The 26514-nt window shown below is 37.4% G+C and overlaps 1 protein-coding gene across 1 annotated transcript in view; it reads left to right on the forward strand.

The window, feature by feature from the left end:
* The window catches only part of PDE11A (phosphodiesterase 11A), a 143422-nt gene that overhangs the window by 53833 nt on the left and 63075 nt on the right, over positions 1-26514 (forward strand). Inside the window, exons 3-9 of the mRNA XM_049808666.1 lie at positions 7362-7451; positions 9592-9732; positions 13359-13423; positions 18833-18968; positions 21434-21509; positions 22989-23056; positions 23434-23526. Coding sequence (XP_049664623.1) covers positions 7362-7451; positions 9592-9732; positions 13359-13423; positions 18833-18968; positions 21434-21509; positions 22989-23056; positions 23434-23526 — 669 coding nt within the window. The remainder of the gene's footprint in view (positions 1-7361; positions 7452-9591; positions 9733-13358; positions 13424-18832; positions 18969-21433; positions 21510-22988; positions 23057-23433; positions 23527-26514) is intronic.

The raw sequence follows: 26514 nt of genomic DNA on the forward strand, positions 1-26514 counted from the left end.
GGAGCAATAGCATTTAAAATGAAGTGCCCTCTGGAAATTTACAGTACAATTTATTGTCCTTCCCACTTTATACTGAGTGCTAAATTCAATGTAATGTTACAATGTTTAAACATGTCTTACAGAATATTGCTAAAAACAGGTTTAATAGCCACTGCCAATGTTTTTGTGTGTATGACAGAATAATTCATTGTGGCTTGTTTGGATTTTTTTGAGCTTCACCTCCTGCTTGTGGTGGCAGATATGAATAATGTTTAGCTGTAAAGTGACTGGGGCAAGAAACCTCTAAATATCTGCCAGAAAAATGAAATAGGATTAGTAGATGTGTATAGTTTTGACTGTATAAACAGCTTTACAACTGTATTATTGTAAATCAAATTCAGTGTGTTCACTTGTTTTTCCCAGTTTAAAGATCTTAGGTGTGCAGCAGAAAAAAGAGAAGATGGTGTTTGTGCTGTAGCAACTGGAGGGCAGTAATGGGGGCCCAGAAAAAAGGTCAGAGGCTGAGGCCGAACCCATTTAAGCTGCACTCCTGCCCTTTCCTGCCCCTTGGTCCTGCATGCGATAGTCTCCCAGTGGCATGGCTTGTGAGAACAGTGACCTACATAGGATTCAGGTTTTAAAACTGTAATAACTCTGCTCCTACAGGAGATGTGTGTTGTAATCTGTCTGGTGACGCAGTTACCTAATTTGAATGTGTGCCAGTAATTATATGAGGCAAGCAAGCACATTGTCAGTGCTGAAGAAATGCGCCTGTGGTCCTTTTCAGGCTGTTTACAGCACCAAAAGCTTCCACTGATAGTGAGCTTTATAGGACAGAGATGCTGCCATATGTTTGCAAGCATTAGGGCATTTTTATGGTACTGCATAAGTAATAACCATATGCAAATGGAAACTGAAAAAAAGAAAAAAAAAGTCATCACAGGCAATAGAAAATTGGCCCAAGAGCCTCTCTGCAGGTTCACTGGTATAAGTGGGAGCTATGTGCCCTATTTCTCTGCCATAATTCATGGGTGTCTCCACCAAGCAATTGTTCTGTCCATGCTTGCGGTGGAAAAATATTTTTGGAAAATATTTCTTAGAATTGCAAACCTGGGTGACAATCAGATTTTATCAGAGGCGTGGATAGTCAGACACTGCACAGCTGGCAGAAGGTAATGGAGTTTGGATGAATGTTTGTGCTTAACCATTTTGCAATTGATTTTGGTTTATCCTTTTCAGAATTCAGTAGAATATTTCATTCTCTGAACCTGTTTTTAACACTTTAGGAAGTGTTTCAAAGGGCAGCTGGCTTCCTTGACTTGGTTGTAAGTATGTCCACAAAATATTTATAAGAAAAACATTTGCTTTAAAAGGACTTTTTTTCTCTTTCTAGGAAGCCCTTCCCCCACAGGCTTACCAAGCAAGCTGTGCAAAGAGAATTGGCTCCTGTGGCCGCTAAAGAAAACAGTTGAACCTGTCAAGCATTTGCTGAGAGCTTAACCTGGAGTTTGTGCCAGATTGGGTATGCAGGCCTTACTGGGAGGCTTCTTTCTTCCATCAGACATCAACATTGTTTTCTTTTGTGACCACAGGCAGGGGGATGCTTGGAGTATATCAGAAGCTGTGAGTTAGACTATATCCATCAGATAGTTATGGCAGCAGGTGCTCTCTGAGGATGCTTAGTGCGGGTGAAACCACATGCGGGGGAGGCAGGGTAAATGTCATTGCATTTAGCCGAAGCTGAACTCAGGGCTGCTTTCCAGCCAGCAAGCGTGAAGCTAGCATTTTACCTCTGCAGTGTGCTGCCATTGCAGCACTGACTGTTTTTCATGATTAGCTAATAATTTTCTGCATTGCAGGTCTGCATGCATGCAGCTCCATGTCTATGTCATTAGCTGTCATTAAATAAAAAAAAGCAAAATACGTTGACATCTGCAGCAATGAACACCTATATTCCTAAATAGGGTAAGAAAAGTAGTATTTTGTACTGTTTTGTGGTTGATGTAGAGTTTGTGCTATTTGTGAGGGTAAAACAGCACTGAGGCTAGGAAACTAAAGGATTTTATACCACCTTCTTGTGAAAAGAAAATTTCAAAACTTAATTCCCATGAGACACCCAATTCTAGAAGAAAGCTTCCTTTTGAACTTCTAAAGTAGGAGCCAGCAGGGGCTTTTCTGGGGTAGCAAGGGAAGAGTTTGCAGGTTCTGTAAGGACCATTGTCCCCAGGCTGTGTGATGAAGGGAAAGGTGGTACCTCTTGAGGACAGGTGTTGTCAGAAAGAGCTTTGCCAGAAGCTTCCTCCTGCCTGGATCTGATGGTAAAAAAAAATTTATGTCATGTGTGAAGTTATTGTGAAACCCAAGCCCAGATCATGAGAGAAACCCTTAACTTATTTTTAGCAGTTCAGAGGAACACTGATAAGCATCTTACTAACTTATGTATTCTGACTATGTTTCAGTATCTATGAAAAGCCAGATGAAAGGAAAATTAGTATCACATCTCAAGACATTGTGATGCTGTAGCATAGGTGTCCAACTGCTGATGTACCCAGACAACTATGCAACCAGTTATGGAACTTTTGGCCTATAAAATTGTAATTATGAAGAGGAAACCTTATGGAAGACCATCCTCTGAAATTCTGAGGGAGAACTGGTGTTCTTCATCTGAATTTTACAATTGGTACTATAAAAAAAAACAAAACAACAACAACAAACCACAATGAAACAAGCACAGTCTGCAGCTTTCTTGTCCTAGCAGTTAACATTGTAGAATTTGGGAATGCTTTGTGCTTCCATATCAAGCTACTGCTTCAGTTCTCATTGTGGATTTAAAGGTCTAAGTTTGGGCATACAAGTTTGAAGATATGTGGAGATACTAAAGCAATGGGAATATATACTTCTGTGGGAAGGAAAAATGAACTATTGTCAGGGCAGTCATTTGATCTTACTGGTATTGTTTTGCAAAAAAGATACATCATCTTCAGGACCTAGCTGAAAATGTAAGTGGTTGCATAATTGAATATTAAAGCTTCTAGTACTTATCCTATTTATCCCTTGGTAGTTTTGTTTTAATACTCCTAACATTAAAAAAAACCCATAACAAAATAATAGAATTTAGAAATGAAGTGGATGAGATATTGAACTGGTGCCCATTACTTCATCTTCTTTTCATAGAAAGTTTCTTGCCCTGATAAAACGTTGAACAGTTTGTAAGTGAGCACAGCTTTTTAGCTTTTGTATGCCGCTGTGAATTTGTTAGGTGAGTGTAGTTGCTACCCAAGGATGCCGTACTTGTTGGAGGGTTAGGTATGAGAAACTGGGCCAGGTTACCTGGAGCCTGAATGCTCAAGTAATTCACAATATAATTTTGTTAACCTACAGTTATTATATCTGAATGCCTTATAGTTTGCACAAAAAAAATAGTACTCTCTTCTAACATATCAGCAGGTTCATTAGATTAATTTATTATTCAGATTGAACATCATTTTTATAAAATATACTATTACATATTTACTGATTTGTTTGTTAATGTGCCACAAAGTACTGTGATGAATCGTAACAACTAATCTTATTTGCCAAAATAAACTAATGAGGTATATCTGTTAAAGCTGTATTTTTGATGGGTTTATGTTCTATTTGCTTTCTTAGGAAATTGCTTTGTTTAATAAATCTGCAGGCTCTTTCCTTGTCATTAGTTCAAAATGGACATGGAAGGAAATTTTCTTTCAGATATATACTCCATTTTGCTTCAAAAAAAATTTTTTTAATGGCCTTCAGTATAGCAAAGGGAAATTATTTTATGTCTTTCAGAAGGGTATGTTAGGTGTTTTTCCATGAGTTTCACACCAATTTTTGTGCATTGGTGTGATGGAAACATGTTGTATACTCAACCTTTGGGCCAGGTGTCAGTGGTTGCTTTGCAAGTTCCAGCATCAGGCTGGCTTCACTGTGTAATAAAATTATTTGGTAAAACCTGTACGGACATTGGCTGGTAGAGGCAAGCTGCCCTGGCCTGTTCACTGCTGTGGGAAGAACAGTAGACAGGGAAAAAGAAAACAGCTCCTTCTTGAGATCTTGTCTCACCAAGGCAAATTAAAATAACTATGTCATTTATCTGTTGTGCTGCTTAACAGTGTGTCTGTGACCAACCTTTCAATACTCTGTCCTTACAATACAATTTAGTCTTCTGCCCAATTTATTTGCTGTTACCAAAAGTCAATATTATATTACTGAAGCATATACATGCTGGAGAATTAAGATAGTAAAATATGGACTGTGCTTTATGCTCATTGTAACTTATATCCTTCTATTTAAGGAGAAATAGTAGAAATTAGCAGGCATTGAAATAGAATTACAGTGCATTATGGTTCAGTGATGCAATATGTTTTTACCTTGGAGCACCAGAGGATTAGTAATTATATACCCATCACTTAAAAGGAGGAAAAAAGGGTATGTCCAGCTTATGGTGGTATGTGCCATTTTCTCAGCACTTTACATTCTTGTTGGAGGGAAAAACCCTGAGGTGATTCTGGCATAACAATACCAGATCCTTACAGTATGTGGCTTAGACAGATAAGAGTTGAATATTATGTTACTCCATATTTATATGGAGTGTCAACAGCCATAGCATCAGCATGGTGGAGGTGCTTGTAAAGCAGCCTTGAGTACTGCAGATTTAAATGCATAACTTGAAATCAGAATGTGATAACTGCTTTCTACTCCATTCTGCAATTTTGGTTAAAAAAATCTTATTTAAAATTCAGTTATGATTAGAAATGTCTTTATTCTTTGTTTATCTGGTACTGTATTACAGTTTGCCAAAAGTGGTTTAGGCAGTAGTCACCCTTCCCATTCAGAAAGTACAGAAGAGGAATGACAGTAGGCTTTTGTTTTGTCAGTTGTTCTTAGGTAAACAGGGATAATTGATTTATCTGTTATCACGGGCTGGTTCCTCTCTACCTGATAGTTGGTTTGTTTTTGTGTTTTTTTTTTTAATTCATAGCTGTGGACATTTGTTAATTTCTTCTACTGATTATCTTCAACAGCTTGGTGTCTCTTTCTTAGTTGCACTGCACCTTACACAGTTAGTATGAGTGGTGAAAAGAATGATGTCAGCAGCTCTCCAGACTCTTGACATTTCATAAACCAGTGTTACATGGATGTTAATTTCTATATAGAGTCAGTGCCTTGTAAGCTGAGTTCCAGAGAGCAGTGTTTTTCAATATTGCAAAATCGTGTTTTCTTCTTTCTAAAAAAGACATCTTTGCTAGCTGTTTTTGTGATGGCTGAAGGTTCATAAACTTCTTGTATGCTTTCCATTGCCACAGGGTCACATTACTTTTGGGAATAGAGGTTCCATTGTGGTAGCAATAAATAGTAGTATTTACTTATTTTTATTAAGTAAAAATGCATCCATTCTCGCTATGATATTCATAATTGCACTAACGGTCAGATTTTTCTCGGGTCAAAGGTTTTCTGCTCTGCATCTCTTACGTGGCTGTGGTATTTAGTACTATTACAAGAAAATATAGATAAGGTTTTTGGTTTATTTTGGAAATAAAATCTAAACTGAAATATGCAAAATTCTCTGAGTTCTTACCATAAAAATTTAGTCCCTCTTAGTGGTTTGTTACAGCCCTACTTTATTTTTCATTTTGTGTACTCCTTTCTGCAGATCTGTTGTGATAGTTGGCTAGTTTAATTGCTGCCTCTCTGAAAAGATGAATGTTTGTAGAGTCTAAAGTATGTCATTTTCCTTTAGAGGCAACCATGCTGAGAAAAGGACAAGAGTAAAGCATTTGCAAATTAGTACTATAGGTGTATTTGTGTGTACCCTTAAAATCTGCAGTTATTTTGACAGAATGGCAGCTGTGAAGGTACAACTTTCAGAAGATCTGAAGATCCTTTTCGAAAACTCATTACTCAGGCTAAGTAGCCATGTAGCCAATGGAATGTTTAAGGAAGATAAAGTAGAACAGCAGTTGCTGCTGTTTCAGTTCTTCTGGATGCTTGCAATTCTTGGGGGTTTTTTCCTCAAAAAGTCTCAATAGTCTGCTTCCCTGGGTTAGCAGTAATTTTCCAATTAAATGGAATTTCAAAGACAAATGCCACTTTCTTGATGCCAAAACTTGTCACAGAAACGATTGCTTACAGTGGCTCTCCCAGTCGACAGACCAGGGAGGAGAAAGCTTAGCTTCTACAGCATTCCTTTGGCTCTGTAAACAGCCAAGTGCCCCAACTCTCACTGGCTTTGCAATGTTAAGGCTATTCAGCACCTATTAATGTCTCAGACCTAAGCTTGGGAACCACTTACCAGTGGCAGCACATTACGGACTTGTTATCAATATGTAGCTTAAAAATGCTGAACTTTGATCCATTGTCATCCTTGTGAAAGTGCCAGTCCTACAGGTATTCATGTATTTGATGAGCCTAGTTTATTCATTCCACACAGCCAGCCTAACAGATGCCTAAAGTCATAGCCAGCCTAAAGCAGTCTTGCGCACCTCAAAATATTTTCCAGTCCCTCTTGTCCAGTCTTTCTTAATGTATGGTGATGCATTAGGGCCCAGTTTCTCAAGCATTTTCTTTAACCTCCTTTTTTTTTTTCTTTCTTTTTTCTTCATTGAGAACACAATCAGCTTTCTAATAGTTTTGGATCAATGTGCTGTGTTGTACTGTGCTGATATTCTCCAAAATCTATGTCCTCTAGAAATCAGCAGGAACGTGACTCAAGCTTGCTTCTTGAGCTTAGAATGAAAACGCAGTCCAGAAAAGTAAAGAATACTTTTCTAGGGAAGCTGTAGTGTCTACAGTAATTTAATGTAGTCTTAAGCAGCCATTTTATAAACCTGAGAATCTGCAGTTTTCCAAACAAGTTAGAGGACCCTTCTTCCCCCAGCTTTATACTGCTGAGCATGATGTCATACAGTCTGGAATATATCCCTTTGGTCAGTTGGGGTCAGCTGTCCCATCTGGCTCCCCTCCCAATTTCTTGCGCACCCCCAGCCTCCTCGCTGGTGGGGTGGGGTGAGATGCAGAAAAGGCCTTGACCCTGTGTAAGCACTGCTCAGCAATAATGAAAGCATCCCTGCATTATCAACACTGTTTCCAGCACAAATCCAAAACATAGCCCCTTACTAGCTACTATGAAGAAAATTAACTCTATCCCAGCCAAAACCAATACACCTACCCATTCAATCTCTGTTCCACCCATTTTATGTGCCTTGCCCTTGACGATTTTGTTTTGTGTTTAGTGTTCTGCTGAAGAGCAAGTGAGCCGAGACCCTTCTGGGACATGTCACATAAGTTTAGGTCTCTTTGCTAGTAACATGAGTGTCTAATTCCAGTTGCTTTTAATGACTGGGAGTTTCTTTTAATACTAGGTGATGCAGATATATCTCCCATTCTGTGGGATTGCCATATCCAATGCCCAGCTATTTGCAGCTTCAAGGAAGGAATATGACAGAAGCAGGGTAAGTAAAAAATATATATTGGACCAATATCAAACTTTTGTTCCTTCAGATGCCAGCTATGCATATGTGTTTGCTAAGCAGATGGGTTTAACTATGTTTTATTTCAAAAAATACATTTTCAACAGATCACTATCTTGGCTCAGACAGCAGGCAGAGAGTGTGGGAGGGAAATACGCTCGTGGTGGTGGCTGTTGTTTCCTGATGTCAGTTCCATGTTTCATAGTGCTGAAACAATTGTGTTTGTGACACAGTGCAGGAGAGTGTTGCTTTGGCAGAGATTCAAACTGTCATAAAATTCCAGTAATATCAAACCTTTGCCATCCTGAATTGGTAATATGCAATTCATGTGCAAATAATGTAGATATATCTTTATAAAAGTAAGAAAAAAAACCAACAACCAAAACAAAACACCTGTATGTGAAGGGTTTTGACAGCATGTGTCTGCATAGATACGTTATTCACATTACTTCTGATTGCTGATGCCATGCATGAGTTGGGACAGGAGGCTCCAAAGAAGTGAAAATAATGCTGACCTCACGTCATTTACTTCTCAGAGAGGTCTTTATTTTTTAAGAAGTAAAATTGTGATTTTGAGAGTGATAATTATTGGCTTTTTTTTTTTTAAATCGCCTTTCCTGCAATGATGGGAAATACTTTTGTTTTCATGGATCACATCTCCAAAGCTTCAGTAGAAATACCACTGGTAGTGGTAAAACTTACTCTTGCTTCACAAAGCAGGGGAAACTACAGTGGGGTGGGTCTGTGTATTGAGCACTGACATTTGTATATTCAGTATTTTGGTGCTTTCCATGTATGGAAACTAATGCTTTCCACTACTTTGAAAACTAATAGCTCTTTCTAATGGTGTATATGTTAAAGGGTCATGAAGCATCTGAGCTTGTCTTCTGTCCAGGTCTGACTGCAGACCACTATATTTTGGGGTGGAGATGTGGAGGAGACTTGGGGGGGGGGGGAGATTTTCTGCCAAGGATTTTTTTTCTTTGTTTGGTGTTCAAACAAAATAATTGTTTGACTACATAGAGACTTAAAACTTGCTGCAGATTCCCAGCCTGCAGGGAACAATGACAGACTTTTGAGGAGTTGGTGTTTAATCTTCTGAGGGAGGCATTCAGCAGAAAAGTATTAGGGACATTCTCATTCTTAATTAGAAAATAGTAAATTGTAGTGTTTGGACACATCAGGAAATTGGATTAGAGATATAGATTCTTTGTTTCTTGTTGCCACTTCAGCCATGTGAGCATAACAAATATCATTGCCATTTGACAGCTACATGATGGCCTGTACTTAATTGCATTTCTGACCTGTTGGTGGTCTTTAGCTTTGCCTAGTCGATGGCTGAAATTAGTTGGCAAGTAACACGTGACGGAGAAGCCCATACTTCACATTTCCTATCAAACTGGGCACCAATGGTGGCAACTTCCAGTGACTGGCACCACCATTTTGCTGATGACCACTGCATTAGGAGAGCTAAGACCACTAACGTTTATATGCTTACCTATATGGATGTTCTTTAGTGTCGGTGCCCTAAACCAGAATAAAGGAAAAAGCATGCTACTTTGGACCCATGGTAAGAAAGAACACGGCCTATTATTTTTAAAGTTGGTGAAATGAGAGGGGAAGCCCTTCGTTTTAAAACATTGTATTTTACAGACATGTAAGTGGTAAAGACTGGATAGAGTGCTATTGGAATATGGAAGTATTGATGTGCTTCCTTTCCAGCTTTGAACATGCAAAATATGTAATAAATGAATAAAATGGAGTTTAAATGCACCAGCAAATTCAATATAGCAAATCAAGTAACTCAATCCATACTGCGTACTTGGAGAGTTGCATTACAGCCATTGTTTCATTTTTGGACCACAGTGAAATAGTTTGAAAGATTCCCATTGTTTGCTAGGGGTTGGATTATGCCCAGTTGTGAGCTAAGAAATACTTCTTTCTTTCTTCAGATACCCCCACCCCAATTCTGTTGCTGTAATCATCAAGAACTTTATTTGAATGAAAATTTCAATGGATCACTCATATTAAAATTGATCCCAGAGATTATGTCTCCTTTGCAATGCTCCATGTATTTATTAATTCTACAACCAGTGCAAGAGTTTTCTGTCCTTGTGTGCAGGCTTTACTGGAAGTAGTGAATGACCTCTTTGAGGAACAGACTGACTTAGAGAAAATTGTCAAGAAAATTATGCATCGGGCCCAGACTCTGCTGAAGTGTGAACGGTGTTCAGTATTACTTCTGGAAGATATCGAATCACCAGTAAGTATGGCTGGACATTCTGTAGAAAGGCTAATATTTGAGTGGTGGAGCAGCTGCTTTTAATGTGGTGAAGCTGCTCCATATCATATGCAGGTACTGGAGAGCAAGTGTTCTTCCAGCACGTCATTCTTAAATGTAAGCTAGGTACAGGTTGAATCTTTATCAACACCACTGTTGTGGTTTAGCCCCAGTAGGCAGCTAAGCCCCACACAGCTGCTCACTCATTTCCCCACCCCAGTGGGATGAGGAAGGGAATTGGAAGGGTAAAAGTATGAAAATTCATGGGTTGAGATAAAGGCAGTTCAATAGGTGAAGCAAAAGCTGTGTGCACAAGCAAAGCAAAATAAGGAATTCATATGCTACTTCCAATCATCAGGCAGGTCTCCTGTCATTTCCAGGTAAGCAGGGCTACATCACACGTAGCAGTTATTTGCGAAGACAAATGCCATAACTCTGAAAGCGTTCCTCCTTTCTCCTCCTCCTCCCCGCTTTTATTGCTGAGCGTGACATCATATGGTATGAGATATCCGTTTGGTCAGCTGGGGTCAGCTGTCCTGGCTGTGTCCCCCCCCAATCTATTGTGCACCACCCAATCTAGTCACTGGGGTGGCAGAATAAGAAACAGAGGCCTTGACGCTGTGTAAGTACTGTTCAGCAATAATAAAAACATCCCTGTGGTATCAACGCTGTTTTCATCACAAATCTAAAATGTAGCCCCATACAAGCTACTATGAAGAAACCTAGCCAAAACGAGTATAGCCACTTTTTCAAATGGGAACTGAAAGGTGCATTTATGATTCCTTCTGGTCATTTGAAGGCATTTAATGGGATGTCTGTAAGTTGCTGATGGATCTATCGGTGGTGTGATCCAGCTGATATGCTGTGATTCTCAGTTGTCTGTGTGATGTAATTAGTGCTTATTACAGAGCAGCTAGGACAGCTTAATTGAGAAGCAAGGTGCTCCTGTGGTCTGCTTAAAAAAGAGAAATGACCTGATTTGTTATCAAATATTTATTTGCTCAGTTCCTTTCTTTCATGGTATAGCCACTAGAAGGAAAGAAAAATCTTGTTTGTAGTTTCATTTACATTTACCTGGAATTTATGACCTTGCTAACATTTTCAGGCTAATGACTTACCAAATGGGTGGTGCTTGCAAGCAGCTTCAGAACCAGAAACAGTTGCATCATCAACCAAATTTTTAATGCTCATTTTTAGAACTAACCTTTTTTGCATACATTCCAATAAATAATTATCAGACATCTTTGTTAATATTTCTACAGCGTTCATACTTTTGCATCCATTATTGTTGTTCAACTGTAGCAAACTGAAATACTTATGTAGCTTCTATTCTAGTATGTAACATGCTACATCTTTAAGCAGACTACTGGTCCCCAGAAATAACAGATAAAAATAAACTCATCAAGACTTTATTAACTGACCATCCTGTGTATTCAGCAACTCAGTGGGCTTTACAGCAGTCTAATCAGTGTCTTCACAGTAGTCAGCTTCTGAACTTCTCATGAATATCTTTTTCTGAAATCCAGTATTTTAATGTGGAAGAACAGCAAGACAATAAGGGCTGAACCTGCACCACAGGGAGTTTTCTCAGCCACCTTTGGTGGCCACTACTCCATGGGATTTGTTTCCTTCCTGAAAGTTTTCCACTCACTCTAGTTGTTGGCAGGGGTATGTTTGGGAGTAACTGTGTTTGCACATTTTAACAAGTTTCTTTAATACTTTGCAAAATAAATAATGAGGACTAGTCTCAGTTCCTAAATGATGAAAATGCTGTGAAAAGATAAGACCTTTTGTTGTTTTGGCCTAGTAATATTTCCCTGAGGTAACAGAAAATCCATTGGAAAAGATGTATTTGCATACAAATGGCTAGTCATGTACTTGTTCTTGGGATAGGAAGAAGCTTTTTGCATTGAGCAGGTGAAGTGAAAATATGACTTTCAGCATAACTGAAGTATGTTTGGTTTTTGCAATTGCTCTGTCCACTTGACCAAGGAATAATTATTTCATTGCGGAGCTCCGTTAAGTTGAAAACATGGACTTAAGTTATATGAAACTATTTGTCAAGAGTTGGATTGCATGCACAGTTTTGACAGGGACTTTCACTGGGACTTTGTAGTACTGCCATTCATAGGGTATGAGAGCCTTTTTAAAAATGTTTAACGTTTTTATGATTATTGTTATTAATAGTAAAATAAGTGAGTGCCTTTATATTGGTGGCTCCCTTCACTGTTTTCAGGCTATTCAACACAAACTATTCTGTTTTCTACTGATTTGATAAGTAGTTGAAGGATAAAAATGTTGCTTGTAGTATCATTCTTTTTTCTATCCAAGTATCACTGGATTCACTGACTCTGTAATTGATTATTTGTTGCTGGGCTGTGACAAGTCGAAATGATTATCAGAGACAGAATCATAAGTTTGTGTGTATGGCAGAAAAAAACCCATTATTTTCTTTCCTGGAGGAAAGATATGATTCTTATTTCATTTAAACTAATAGCAATTATGTAGTTTCAGTGGAGTATTTCACTAAATTACACTAGCTTTCATAAAAGCAAAATCGAGGTATTTCGTTTATATATTCTTTGTCACAGAATTTTAACATTTCTAGTTTATTTTCTCTTTCTAGACCCCCCCACTGATTTTATAATTACAAGATGCAGTTCTACATTCTTATGAAATGGCACTATGTTTGCAAGTATCGTGTGATTTTTATTTTTCACAGAATAATACATTGTGTTAGTAGCAGGCCATGGGTGGCATTGTTCACTTCATTTCTCTGCTCTTGGTACTATTTCTACCTTTGAGGATGGAGGGGATTTTTCCAAACCACAGGCAATGAGTTCTCATTCCTATAGACCAAATTCTGAAATGTGGACAGCCAAGGTATTCAGTTAAGCCTGAACTTTTTCTAAACAGTCATAAATGTTAGGTTAATTTGGAGTAGTAGAATAGCATCTTGCCACCCACTTTGTCATTTTTACAAGTGGCAAAGCAGTTATTTTCCTGATTTCTCCCTATTTTGGAGGGTTAACCTATATATCAAAATAGATCTCCATAGAGTAACTCAATGTTAAGCCATGTCTAAAATATCATTGTTTGTACATCGCATGAAAAGCTTTTACAGTACAGAACTGAAGTGGAAGATGGGGACCTGTACTAGCATCCAAAAACATTACCTGTGTTCTATGTCACATTAACCACTCTTAAAATGTTTCACTTATGTGCTGTTAGCACATAAGTTTAAAGAAAATTGGTTGCAATTAGTAGTGCAAATGGGTCTTTCTGTTTATTTTCCTATATTAAAAAAAAGTGATGTTTGGGTAAAGCTCCATAATTCATGTTCCAAAGCCCTTTGAAGGGAAGCATATACTGTTGCACAAAATAGTTTCATGAAGGAATCTAAAGATACCATGTGATTTGATATTATTTGTTAGTGATCTGTGCACAGTGTGCATTTTGAACATGAATTCTCCACTGGGGGAATACAGATTGAATTTTTATTCTAAGACCATTGGATAAAAATACAGTTTAAATATAGGAACCTTATGTTACTGTTTTCTTACATATTTATTCATCTTAACAATTTTAAGTTACTTTTTTTGTGACAGGTGGTGAAATTTACAAAATCCTTTGAGTTGTTATCTCCAAAATGCAGTGCTGATGCTGACAACAGGTTAGTGCTCATGTCTTCTATGGCAATGGATTCCTTTATTTTTCATATAGTTTTAAATTTTCTTGATCATAGTTTTATTTTTCTTGTGGAACTTTGGGTAAATTTGATTGAAGAGTGTGAGCCTAGAGTTTTTATTCAGACAAGACTCCCGCTTGCCTCAAATGGAGACTTGCTTCAATAGATATACGTGCCTATATGTCGTGGTTTAACCCCAGCCAGCAACTAAGCACCATGCAGCTGCTCACTTATTGCGCCCCCCCCCCCCCCCCCCCCCCCCGCAGTGGGATGGGAGACAAAACTGGGGAGGAGAAGTAAAACCTGTGGGCTGAGATAAGAACAGTTTAATAGAACAGAAAAGAAGAAACTAGTATTGATAACACTAATAAAATGACAACAGTAATAATAAAAGGGTTGGAATGTACAAATGATGCACAGTGCAATTTCTCACCACCAGCCGATCAACACCCAGCCAGTCCCTGAGCGGCCATCCCCCTTTCCCCTCCCTCCCCACAGTTCCTAAAGTAGATGGGACGTCCCATGGTATGGAATACACCGTTGGCCAGTTTGGGTCAGGTGCCCTGGCTGTGTCCTGTGCCAACTTCTTGTGCCCCTCCAGCTTTCTCGCTGGCTGGGCATGAGAAGCTGAAAAATCCTTGACTTTAGTCTAAACACTACTGAGCAACAACTGAAAACATCAGTGTGTTATCAACATTCTTATACTGAACTCAAAACATAGCACTCTACCAGCTACTAGGAAGACAATTAACTCTATCTCAGCTGAAACCAGGACACTATATTTTTATATATATGTGTGTGTGTGTGTGTGTGTGTATATATATATGCACTAACGTTGTATCAGTGTCTTGGAGAAGAAACCGGGAACTTACTGATGACTTTTTATTCTTGAACTCGTAGAGAACACGCAAATCTTGTTTTGCATACTTAATACTGAAGTTAAAATTACAAAATTATTTTAGATTGTTTGTTGATCTCTTACAAAATGCTTCCTTGCAGCTGTGTTGAAAGGTTTCCAGTAGAATTTTATTTCTGCTCCTGTCAAGTTGGAAAGTCTAAAAACCTCAGAGAACGTGTATTTCCTAGAAATTGTGTTCCTGTGACTAAATCTTGTTTGGGAGCCCAGTCAAAATAGAAGTATATGTTTTGCTTAGTAGGATCTGTACTTAAACATTGATGAAGGGCTAGTTGTAAGTAGTAATAGAAAGACCTTTTTGTCCATGTGGGATTATTGTAGTAATTCCTGCAAGATAATACAGCTGGTAACAGTTCATATAAAATGTCCTACATACCGAATGAGTAGATGAAGGTTCAGGGCTATTGTGAGAAGATCTCTCCCATCTTTCAGGGCCCAAACTCCGTGACGACTATCATACACATTTTATGCAAATCAATTCATACTGATTGTGAATTAGAATTTTTCATATCAAGTGCTTGCCATAATGATAAACCTAGCCTTCTGTCCAACTTGCTATCCTTTGCTTAGAAAACTTGAAGATTACTTTGTGCTTTGCCAAATTTAAGCCCTTTAAGCAGCTTTTAAAAGTATTTTGGGGTAATTTGCCTTTATTTTGTGCTTTATTTCTTCACCTCCACTGTGGTAAGAAGCTACCACTTCATTAAGGTGAATGTGCACATTGTACTGCAGATCATGACAGGTCATAATTCTTAATGCTTTTCATGGATTGATCTCACAGCATTACAAAAATGGGTGGTGATATTTTTAAGGTGTGCAAGCTGACAGCAGAGTCCAGGGTCACACAGAGAGAGATGGGTAGAAGCTAGGTCTCTTTCATGCCCTATCCACTAGTTCAGAGATGGGAATGGTGAGGCAAATGGAAAACAAGTGATAAAAAATAGGAAGGTTTAAATACAAATAAATAATCTGTTGATTTGTCTGGGAATCACAAGTTACTGCTTTTGACAAAGAACTTCAGAGTAGCAGTTGGTCTTTCCTAGGTCAATTAAATAAATGGGTGAAGACACATTCCTTTTGTTCAGGGACAGGAGTATGAATCATGGGATGTGGTTGTTATTCCTGTTTTTCTCAAACTTGATCTGTAGCCAGATTAGTCAAAACAATGCAGAGTGGTGTCAAGATAACCAAGCTGGCTCATTTCTTGTTACCATAGTTATATTAGCATGTTACCAAAAAGCAGTTTGTAGTAGCCTGCTCTGCATATAGTCAAGTCAAGATTATTTTAACTTTGGTCTGAGACCTGAATAAACACATGCAACCTGGTAGATAGCATTTATAAGATTTATAAAGGTATATTTCTGTGTATCTTAATATAAAGATTTATTGCTTTTTCTTTCATTTTTTCATCCAGTGGAGAGTGAAGTTGGTTTTACAAAGACCAAGGTTGGACTGGCAGATATGATGTCACATTTGGATCTAGCACAGGCACAGCTTGAGTTACTGGCACTATAGTGGGAAAACAAAGGTTATTTAGGATACAGAACAATGCCGTGAGCCCTTGACATTTGAGCATTTTTCCAGTGAGTTTTGCCCTTTTCATTCTACATTCTGCAGCCATAACTGATGTAAAGTTGTGAGATGTTTCATGTGGAAAAAAATGGCAAGATGAGATTCTTCATCGTGACACCAGTGAAGATAAATGTTATCTCTTTGAAATTTTAGTGGAAATCTGAAGATATTATAGGCAGAGAACAGTTCTTGTTATAAGTTTTATCTGAAAGAGAGAGAAGCTCCAAGGACAGTATTAACTTTTCATGTCCTAACATGCTTCCTCAGTTTTAGAATAAATTGGCTTTTCTTTTGCCCTTCTTACATCTGGCTAATAGAAATTCACCTGTTTAGTCCCTAAATATTATAATAAATATTTGTATCTTTTTTCTTGCCGTTGGTTGTAAAGAAATACCTGTTCAGTTTGCAATTTTCCAGCACACACCATGATCAAGTTTGTTTATTATCCATAATGGTACACTGATGCTCTTGTTTTTGCCAGTCATTTTGTTCTTGAAGTACATGTTTGTCAAGTCTCCTAAATTTTCTCTCCCTTTGAAAAAAGATTACATAAATCTTAGAAGCCTTGAGGGTTCAGTTCTGATGTATTCTAGATGAAGATGAGGCTGAGGGAAGGTGCTATGGTCTATGACTTTCCTGCACAGAAGTAATCTTGGCAGATGATGTAGCTGAGATTTGAAGCTCTCCAACCTGAGTACCAGTGGTAGTGGAAAGGTCAGCTGCCTGAGCCAGAGAGCGGGTTGCATGGGAGAAAATATCTGTGCTTGCGCCCAATTGGGCTGGTACAGAGAAAGTGCTGAAATCCCTGCTACTGCTGTTTCACCACCACTGTCCCTGAGATGATGTGCACTCAGGTATCACCCCATTCCCTGCAGTATTTCTATGCGTCTTAAGGCATCTTTCTGCTCTTCTAGTCCTAGGAGCTGGAAGGGTTCATGTCACTACAGAGGATTGAAGGTACCCATGATTTTAGCTGTGCCACTTCCCTACCATACTTTCTTTCATCCCTGTCAGGGAGGCTTTGGGGAAGACAGCAAGGCGTAAGAGCAGCCTGCAGCACTGCTTGGTGGTCTTGAGGTGGGTTCACTCTCCTGCCTGGCGTGCAGTGCTCCTGCTAGTGTGGGGGCACGACAGGGAGATGGTGGCATGCAGCTGGCTGCATCAGTTCAGCAGGACTCACTCACAGCTTTCCACAGTTTGGAGAAAATTGTTGCCTGTGATTTTTAGAGTAGGTTCTGAGCTGCTCAGTGTGGAGAGTGAGCCAGCTGGCTGTGATTTGCATCAGAATTAATAATTGATATTTCCTCCTAGTGAAAGTTGAGTGCCTCTCTTCCATAGTATAGCTGTAAAGCACTTGCTAGGAATGGAGACAACATAGTAGAACATACTTTTAAAACTTCTTCCTGAATTATATCTTGTTTCTTTTACTTGAATTCATTTGCTGCTTAAAATGCTTGACACCCATAATGCAGTCCCAATTTAAAGTGTCTTATATTATAATGATAATATCCAGATTTTTAAGGTATGAACTGGGAGCTATGCATTTGAAATTAGATTCTTATCCTTAAAGATTTCTTTGCTTCTCAAGTATTGATGTCCTGAAATAAATTTTAAATTATAAACCTGAAGTTTTTACTTAGCTCAGAAAACATTATATCCCTGTAAATGTTCCTGTCAAACTATACACATAACATTTATTACAGTTACTCAAAATTCTTATCCCAAATGAAAGTTGATACACTTAGATTTATTTGTGTAAATTTTTATTATCTTTATAGTCTTTTAAGAATATTGAGTTTTCTTTCAAATGAGTGACTTAGTTGAATTAGTCTCCAGAAAATCAGTGCAGCTAACAAAAATCAATCCTTTCACTTTGATTGAGTCTTTCAAGCATTTTACTGTGTATCCTTCTTTCATTCATGTGAATTACTTTGAAGTTCAAGCTATTGGTAGTCTTCTTCATGGCTGCTCAGAGTCACTTTTTTTTAAGTAATATTTCTCAGATGTTGAAAATTGATCAGTTTTCTTCTCAAAACTAAGACAACGTGCATTTGTTTATTCACACATGAATAGCTACAGCTTGCCAATGTCAAAATCCTGTCTGCAATAAGTCAAAGAGAACTTTTCCTGCTGATTGGATAAGGTATAAGGTGAGGACTTTAAGGTCTGTGTAGATACTGAGTTTTCTGGAGAAGCAGCAGTGGAGTGTGGTGAGTTGAGTACATAATTCTGGTGTCTTATGCTCATTTACTGACAGCTCTCTAGCTCCTCAGTAGTGGTCGCAGAAGCTCAGCCAGGAAAAAAAAAAAAGGAAGCCTTCATATATTGTATGTCTACTTGGATCCACCTGCTGCAACACACTTACATTATTGATTTTAAGATTTATTTCATGATCCCTTCTTTGGCCATTCAGGTCTGGCATTTCAGACTGAAATAAAAAAAAAAAGGCATTTCCCTTGACAGGAGAATTATTGGAAGTATGAATTAAAAATACCCTAAATTACTAGACTAATTTGAAAAATTAAAATCTTAAAATTATATACTTTCAGGTAGCTCTACAGAAAATATTATTTAGAACTGGTTGCTTTTGATGAGGAGGCCTGTCCTGCAGAAACTTGGAACATAATCCCACTCTTGATTCATGTATAAATGCATTTCATTATTAAATGCTGTGTTTACTTTACTTGGCAGACTAATGCTATTTTCAATAGAAAGAATTGTGCGAAGGAGAGAATTTTTGATGTACCATTTCAATAAATACAGAATAATTGTTCCGTAGATAACTCTTAGAAACCATTAATAACTGTGAATGGTTCTGCTGCTCCTGTGAATATGCCTGTAAGACATGCTGAACTCCAAGCAACGTTGACTGTATTCTTTTCTTCCCTTGCTGTGACTTTTGACAGTTTCAAAGACAACACGGAGAAATCATCATCTTATTCTGACTGGCTAATAAATAATAGCATTGCTGAACTCGTAGCTTCCACAGGTCTCCCAGTGAACATTAGCGATGCCTATCAGGATCCTCGCTTTGATGCTGAAGTAAGAGATTTTTAGAAATGTAAATATACATCATATTTTTGGCATTGCAATTAATATAACACAATTTTGTCATTGTATCCAAATGGCTTTAAAACATGTGAATATTTATTTTGAATTATTTTTTTCTATCCAGTATGTCCTCCTTCTGGTCTGCTGATGTTGACATGGCTTTATAAAGTAAACACAGGTCGCTGAATTAGTGTATGACTTTAGGCAGTTACTTAGTCTGTCCATGATTAATTTTTTTCTATTTGTAAGTGATACCTTCCTCTATCAAGTGGTTTGATATTTTTGCAAATCGAGGTTTATTGCTGAAAATTCCACTGTTGGTGTTCAGTGTTAGCAGCACCATTGTTATCCGTTGGGGTGACTGGGACCGTACACACATAGAGTGTAAACAGAATCGGTATCTAGAGACACAAATGTTGTGTCTCAACTAACACAACTAACCTTTTAATTTGCACAAATAAAATGTACACACTGGATTAGTTATTTCTCCAAGATACATATCACTCCTAATAAAAGCTGTTTATGTATCCTATGGTATTAATTTCAGGCTCAGTTAGGAAGGTGTAGGTACAGATAAAAACATATACATGTACTTAACATCTAAATAAGTGTTAGAGGCATATGGAAGGACAAAATCTTCACTGAATTCTATCCAGTGAAACAATATTACTAATGGGGGCTTGGCCAGCAGTTGGGCAGCACATTAATCAGTGGACAGCCTTGGTCAGCAAGCTTGCTAAACTATATTACTACAATAAGTGTGCTTGGAAGCGTTTCATATTGAGAGTTTGCTTCGTTCCAGTTTTATTCCATGTGTCATTAGAGGGGTTCTCTCTCAAACCAGCAGAATTTGTCAAAACAAGGAAAATAAAAGGGGCCTGCTGTAAAAGTGTACAAGAAAACTTGTGTTGATGCTAATTTGTTCAGAATTTCAAAAAGTACAATTAATGCCTGGAGTCTATTTCTTGCCAAAGAGATATGCTAAAGTAAAGCATGCCAATCCTTGATATCTTTGCAGTGGTACTTTCAATATATCGTGTCCTGAATAATTCACCTATCTCTTATTTGTTTCACAGCTAGTCCTTTCCAAGTTAGAGGCACTGCCCAATTTTTATAGAGAAAAAGAGAACACTTAATACAAAGGGCAGTAATTGTTTTCTGTTCGGGGGTTCCTATGAAAATTTAATTCTTGGATTCAATTGTTACAATCAATTATTTCTACAGTCAAGTGTAGTAAGAGGAACATATCACTTATGACTTAGAATCAAACATACATTTGTAGTTATGAACAGATATTCTGCTCTCTGCATCTATTAAAAACACTGTTTTTTCTCCCAGAACACTACTTGTCATTTTCAAATGTTGATGCTCAATTTTCAACTCATTCACTGAGAATTTAATGCCAAAGTATTTTCACTGAGTTCATTTTAAGATATACATCTGAAGCAATTGTTCCCCCCCTCCCATGGATTTTAGGTAGCACTCCATGCTGATTCCGGTGGTGAGTTCTGAGTATGTACAAATAAGAAGTACTCTAGTTAAAACCCGAGTTACATCTTTTGCTTGCTAGGAGAGCACAGTGATCCCATCCTGCCTCCAGTATATGAATTATTGCTGATCTTTTTTAGTTTTCTACTATTACACATTGCCTGTAGCACTGGCAGTTTCAGTAAGAGAAGGTCTCCTGATCTCCTGTGAGAGGGGTCATCCCACTCTCTCACTCTATTTTGAAAAAATATTTTATTTGCTTCAGATTTTGCAGCAATGACCCTAAAGAATAAAGCTTATTAACCACAGAAAAGAGAGAATCAGTGACACTTATAATAAATTGCAAAGTTTTATGCTATATTAGATAGAAAATGATATGAGGCAGAAAATTCTCTTCGGAACTACAGGTCCAATTAAACCTACAGAGAAAATCTCAAATCTTGGTTTTGACCCCATCCTTCCATTTCTTCCTAGCTTGCACTTCTCTACAATCATCCTTACATACTCTTGCCTTTCTTCTGAAAATGTGTATTTCCTGTAAGCCCCCTTTTATACCTTTGTTAAATCCAATTTCAATTTGACAATTGGGAAGAGTATTTCTAAGGCATGCCTATGCAATGGAGGTTGTCTCTACTAATCCACCAGTGTAAGTAATCCAGGAATTGTCTGGACCTTGCCTCAATTGCTCTTTGTCTTTAATTCCAAATCAAAGTCAAATAGTGTAAGCTTTCAGTGGCAAAGGTGGCGATGTTTGTATTTTCTTTGGCAATTTTTAGAATAATCCTTATGATTTTTGGTTAGTCTTCCTGTGAATGAGGTTTCAGCAGAAATTTTTTCTGAGTGAGAGCTGATTCATATGGAATTAAATTTGTAAATGTAAACTTACTCCTTGACATTTCTATTACTAAAATGTGAAAGGCTGCAAATGGTACCTACCGCTAATGGAAGCTCTCATTTCTATGTTTTAGGCTGACCAGATTTCTGGCTTTCACATAAGGTCTGTTCTGTGTGTCCCTATATGGAATAGCAACCACCAAATAATTGGTAAGACCTTCCTCATAGCTGCATCATTTTTGTGCTAATGTAACTTTAATTCTGTCCTTTTAATTCTGTGTTCCTTTTTCTTCTTTTTCCCAGCTGAATATTGTTAAGAAGTTACAGTACCTAGGATGCATGCTAAGTATCCAAGAAGGGATGTTTTGGCTTGGATACTGTATGGACATTTTCAGCTTTCCCATTGTGTCATTGTTAAGTTATATGTTGTACTGAAACTTGAAGACTAATGAGATGAAAACAGAAATTCTAACAATATTAGTTAAAAATGTTTGATATGCTTTGATACTTTTCTTGGGTCTCCCTTTTTTGTACATAACTCGGGCAAGTGTTTCTGCAGTCAAGCAAAGTGGTCATTTCCCTCTTAGATGATAAACTACAGTCAGGGAAGATTTACTGGAGAGGCTGTGGCAGCTGTTAGAATTGCCTGTGGCAGTGGTGTGTGCTGGATCCTGACATGACAAGGTTTTCTTGCTTGTTTGATAGGATGCTTCGCAGCTATGGTACACCTGCAATTGGCCCTGCATTATTACCTGCTTTTGGTACAAAAAGGAGCGGCATGTGTAAATAACAGTGCCAGATTCCTCTGTTAGCTTTTCACAGAAGAATTCAGGTCAAAGCAATAGCGATTTAAACTGGCAGGGTGAGACTTGCATCCCTGTGTGTTGTGGCTGTCAGTGAGAGCCGAGATCAGTAGTTCATTGCTGAAGGCACTCGGTGCCATGCAGGATCAGGATCTTTGAGCTTATTCAGCAGAGATGATGTGGGAATTGAGTCTTTTAAAAAATATGACTCATTGTTTGTTGTGAAGTGCGTATTGCCTTAAAGAGGTAGAAAGAAACTGAACCCTTGACTGCTGATAGCTCTTATGATATTTCTCTAAGGGCATATTGTAGCTAAATGAAATAGAAGTGGTTTGTTGCAGTAGAATTCAGTATTAGTGCAGCTAGAGCCAAGAGCTTTGAATGCTTTTTCTCTAAGTGGTTTAAGGAAATGACTTTTTTTTCGTTGGCTCAATGAGAAAAAATTGAGTCATGAGAAAAAACCAACTTATATACCCAGGTGATGCTAAGCCAACTAAGATTTTAGGAATGAAGGTACTGATTCAGCAAATTATATTAGTAACTCCAAATTTCTAGGACAACTTACATCATGATTGCTGTTAGCAAAGTGCTCAAGTCCTTTCCCAAAGAGATCTTTAACCTTTTGTGAAAAGCATTGTGAGTAACTTTTATATTTGCAATATTATACTTGGAGAGTAAAGAATAACAGATGAAAGTAGTAAACGGAGTCCTGGTATCAAAACAATCAACTTCTCATGTTTAAATCTGTTTAATGATTTTGAGAATAAATATTTGCAGTTTTGCTTTTCAGTTTGAAAGATGTATTTTAAATTTTACCAATGAATAAAATATTCTGCATTGTAAATTAATGAATTAAGATTATAATTCATATTAACTCTTTCTAAAGGAGTAGCTCAAGTGTTGAACAGGCTTGATGGGAAACCCTTTGATGATGCTGACCAGCGACTGTTTGAAGTAAGAGGCATTCAATTTTGTAAAAATAACATACTTTTTCAGCAGGATTTGGTGGTTTTGGGTAGTGCTGCTTCAGTCTACTCTAGGGAGGGGGGGAAGAATATGTTGTCTGTATTTGCGGTTTGCCATTAATTCTTAGAACTTCTCACTTAATAAGGTTGCATCCTAATTAAAACAAGTTTCTTGCATCTGACCTTTCTCATCTTGTTGAGGCCAGTGACTTGCATGCGTTCTCAAGATAACCTGAATAAGCATGATTATTCCTAATATTTCCATGCAATTCCTTTTCATGATCAAGTCAGCATTCACCTTTTCATTTGTATTATAATTGAATTATTATTTACTTTCTTTTCTTTTTTTTTTCTTTCTAATTTTAGGCTTTTGTTATTTTTTGTGGCCTGGGCATCAACAACACAATTATGTATGACCAAGTGAAGAAATCCTGGGCAAAACAGTCTGTGGCTCTTGATGTATGTGTATATCTTAATGAAGCATTTTCTTGCTCATAAGTGTCACATGTAAAGGAACCTACTGCTTCTGAATTTATTATAGTTAGCATCATTTCCTATATCTACCTCTCTGCACCTTAGAGTGTTGTCTTACTAAGGTAATGCTGAAGGGAAACTTTCTCAGGGTATGCTTAGCTGTGGAGCTTGTGCACAGCTTAAGTAATTTTGAACCTGGGTATCTCATTTGCCTAGGTTTTTTACACTAGAAAAGGGGACAGTGATGATGGAGAATCTAGTTTCTTGCAAATATAAGTGTAGGAATTAATCTAGGCATTAAATTTATTTTTTTTGTCCATCAGTAACTGAAAATTCTTTAGAATTTGATCTTTTAGATAGCTGCTGCTTGTTTTTCTAGTGTTGTAAACTGTAAGTAAAACATACCGTGAACAGGACAAAATTTGAAAAAAAGTGATCATCATCACCACAGGGTTCTTTAGTATCAAAAGCAACATCTGCTGAACCCTTACCAAATATATGTCTTGCCTGAATTATGTGAAAGCAGGATGGCTGGCAGCTCAGTAAGAGCTCTGCTGTGGGTCAAGGCTGATACATAATGCAAGGTCCTAGCATTCCAACACATCACGTTTTTCTAGAAAATACATATAGACTAGCTAAATAGATGGAAAGCTTTCTCTTTTCTTGCCTATTGCCTTTGCAGGAATTTCTTTTCCTGTTTCTGCTCTCCCTCCCCGTTCATGAAGAATGAAATCTACCAGCTCCTGTAAAACAAAAATACAGACCATTTTAAAAAATCATGATTATTTAAGCTTCTATAAGCTAATTCAACAATAAAGCACTATTGTCTATTATATTCTGGAGTTTTTAAACATAATAATATTAAAAATAATCTTGGTGAGAACAAAGCTTGGAGTTTTGAGGATAGCTTTACAAATTTGTTATTCCTACTAAAACAATAATTAAGAATGGCTTGAATGAAATTTAAGTTCTTTTAAAAAGCATTATGCAAGACTGATTAATCTTAAAACATTCCTCTGATGAAAGGGTAATGTCGCTAAGATTGCAGTATTGTTTTAAATTTCACATGTGATAAGAGAAGAAAATGATCTAGCTCTCCCTCGTGTGTGTACCCTTTAACTGTGTAACTCCTCTGAGTTTATACAATACCCACTGTTACAATAAGGCCACAAAAATAGCATTGGCCTGATTGAGATATGAATTATTCTTTATTAAAACAAGAATCAAATCAAACTGGATTGCTATGAAGATGGCTTTTTTTTTCTTTGCTTTAGGGTTGGAGGTATTTATCTATGTATGGGGACCTATCCTGTAAAGCACATAGGCATGTTAAGGCTTTTTGAACCCAATAGGACTGTGTTAAAAAAACATTCTAAATATAGGTGGCTTTTTTAATTATTCCTGTATATGTATTCAGTTAGGAAGAAAAGTTAAAAGCTTTCCTTTTCAGGCGTCCTGCAATGTTCCTTGTTCTTTACATATCATACTCATGAATTACTCTAAACCCTCACATGCCCTGGATATTTGTGCAATATGACACCTTAGAATGAATACTCCTTGTGGCAAGAAAAACAAGCAGTGCCAAATATCACAGTCAGATACATAGGGTTGAAAGTTAACATAGAAGTTTGTTATTTACTACTGAAATCAAGGAAACTTAAATTTCTTGGTTTAAAATACAGCTTCTTTCTTTGATCTAAAAAAGACTAATAGCCATGTAGCTTGAATGTAGATTATAAGTTTGATAAATGGCCACTATGCTTCAGTGAAGAGTAATTCTCTCTATAAATGAGCAACAACCCATGATAATATTTGTGTAAAGTGATTGAAGATACAGCAGAAAAGTACTGAGCAAAGGAATGGTGTATGCTGAAGGACTATGAATCCATTTTTCAGTAATAGAATACTTTATTAGTATTTATGTATTTAGCTAGGATGGCAATGAATGGCATTTGAAAATGACATTGATATTAGATGTAAAATAAATCAATTTGATATATACCATAATAAGATTCTTATCCAGATATACAGATACTGTTTTTCATGTAGAAATCTCATAAGATTGACTAATAAACAGAAGACCAAAATGTAAAAAAAAATATGGGTAAAGTTTGAGAGTAGGATGCCATATGGTTCAAAACCAGGCTAAATACTGTTTTATATATTAAGGATGCAAAATTTGCAAATGATTAAAAAATCAGAATTATCAACATTAAGGAAGACTGTAAAAATCTAGAGGGATGTAATAAGTGCAGATAAAGGAGAAGCTTGACAAGAATTTTGGTATTAAGTGTAATCTGTCATAGCAGAAGACGATTTTACTAATCTTGTAGATTTCTGAGAAAAGCTAGAATATGGTTGGACAGAAAAATAGATACTGTTTGAGGAAGGACATGATGTATAGTTACAGAAAGTAAAATGTGGGATAGAACAAGTGAATTGGTGTTTGTTATTTATTCTTTTATAGAGCAGGAATGATTTCCTGTTACTGTAAAATATGACATCTTTACAATTGATATGAGTAAATACATATTGGGACTTATTGCCACAAGGTATTGCAAGCCAAGGGCACTTGAGATAGGGTTTAGGATATGAGTAACAGAGACTTTCATAGATGAAAACAATTTCAAAATGAGAAATATGTCTCAAAGCTTTAGCACATACGCAGATGGGGTGTTGCTGTGTGGTGAGAAGGACCTGTCCCAGGAGTGCTCTGGCCCTGTGAGCCCCCTCATGGACCAGCACCTCGTCCCACACGCAGTCAGACCTTGGTGGGTCCAGGACACAGGGTGGCTCTTGCACCTTCTGGAATGCTTGTTCAATGTTAGTATCATCACGCAAGGATATAATGTATTCCATGTTAAATGTATGCATACTTATAGGTAATAAGGGGAGGTGTGCACTTTGTGCATTTTATTTGAGGCTTTCATCTCCAGAATGGTATTGAAGAGAATGTCAGGCAGAGCATAGAGG

This window comes from Accipiter gentilis, chromosome 1 (assembly GCF_929443795.1).
Source record: "Accipiter gentilis chromosome 1, bAccGen1.1, whole genome shotgun sequence".
In the NCBI taxonomy this organism is placed as follows: domain Eukaryota; kingdom Metazoa; phylum Chordata; class Aves; order Accipitriformes; family Accipitridae; genus Astur; species Astur gentilis.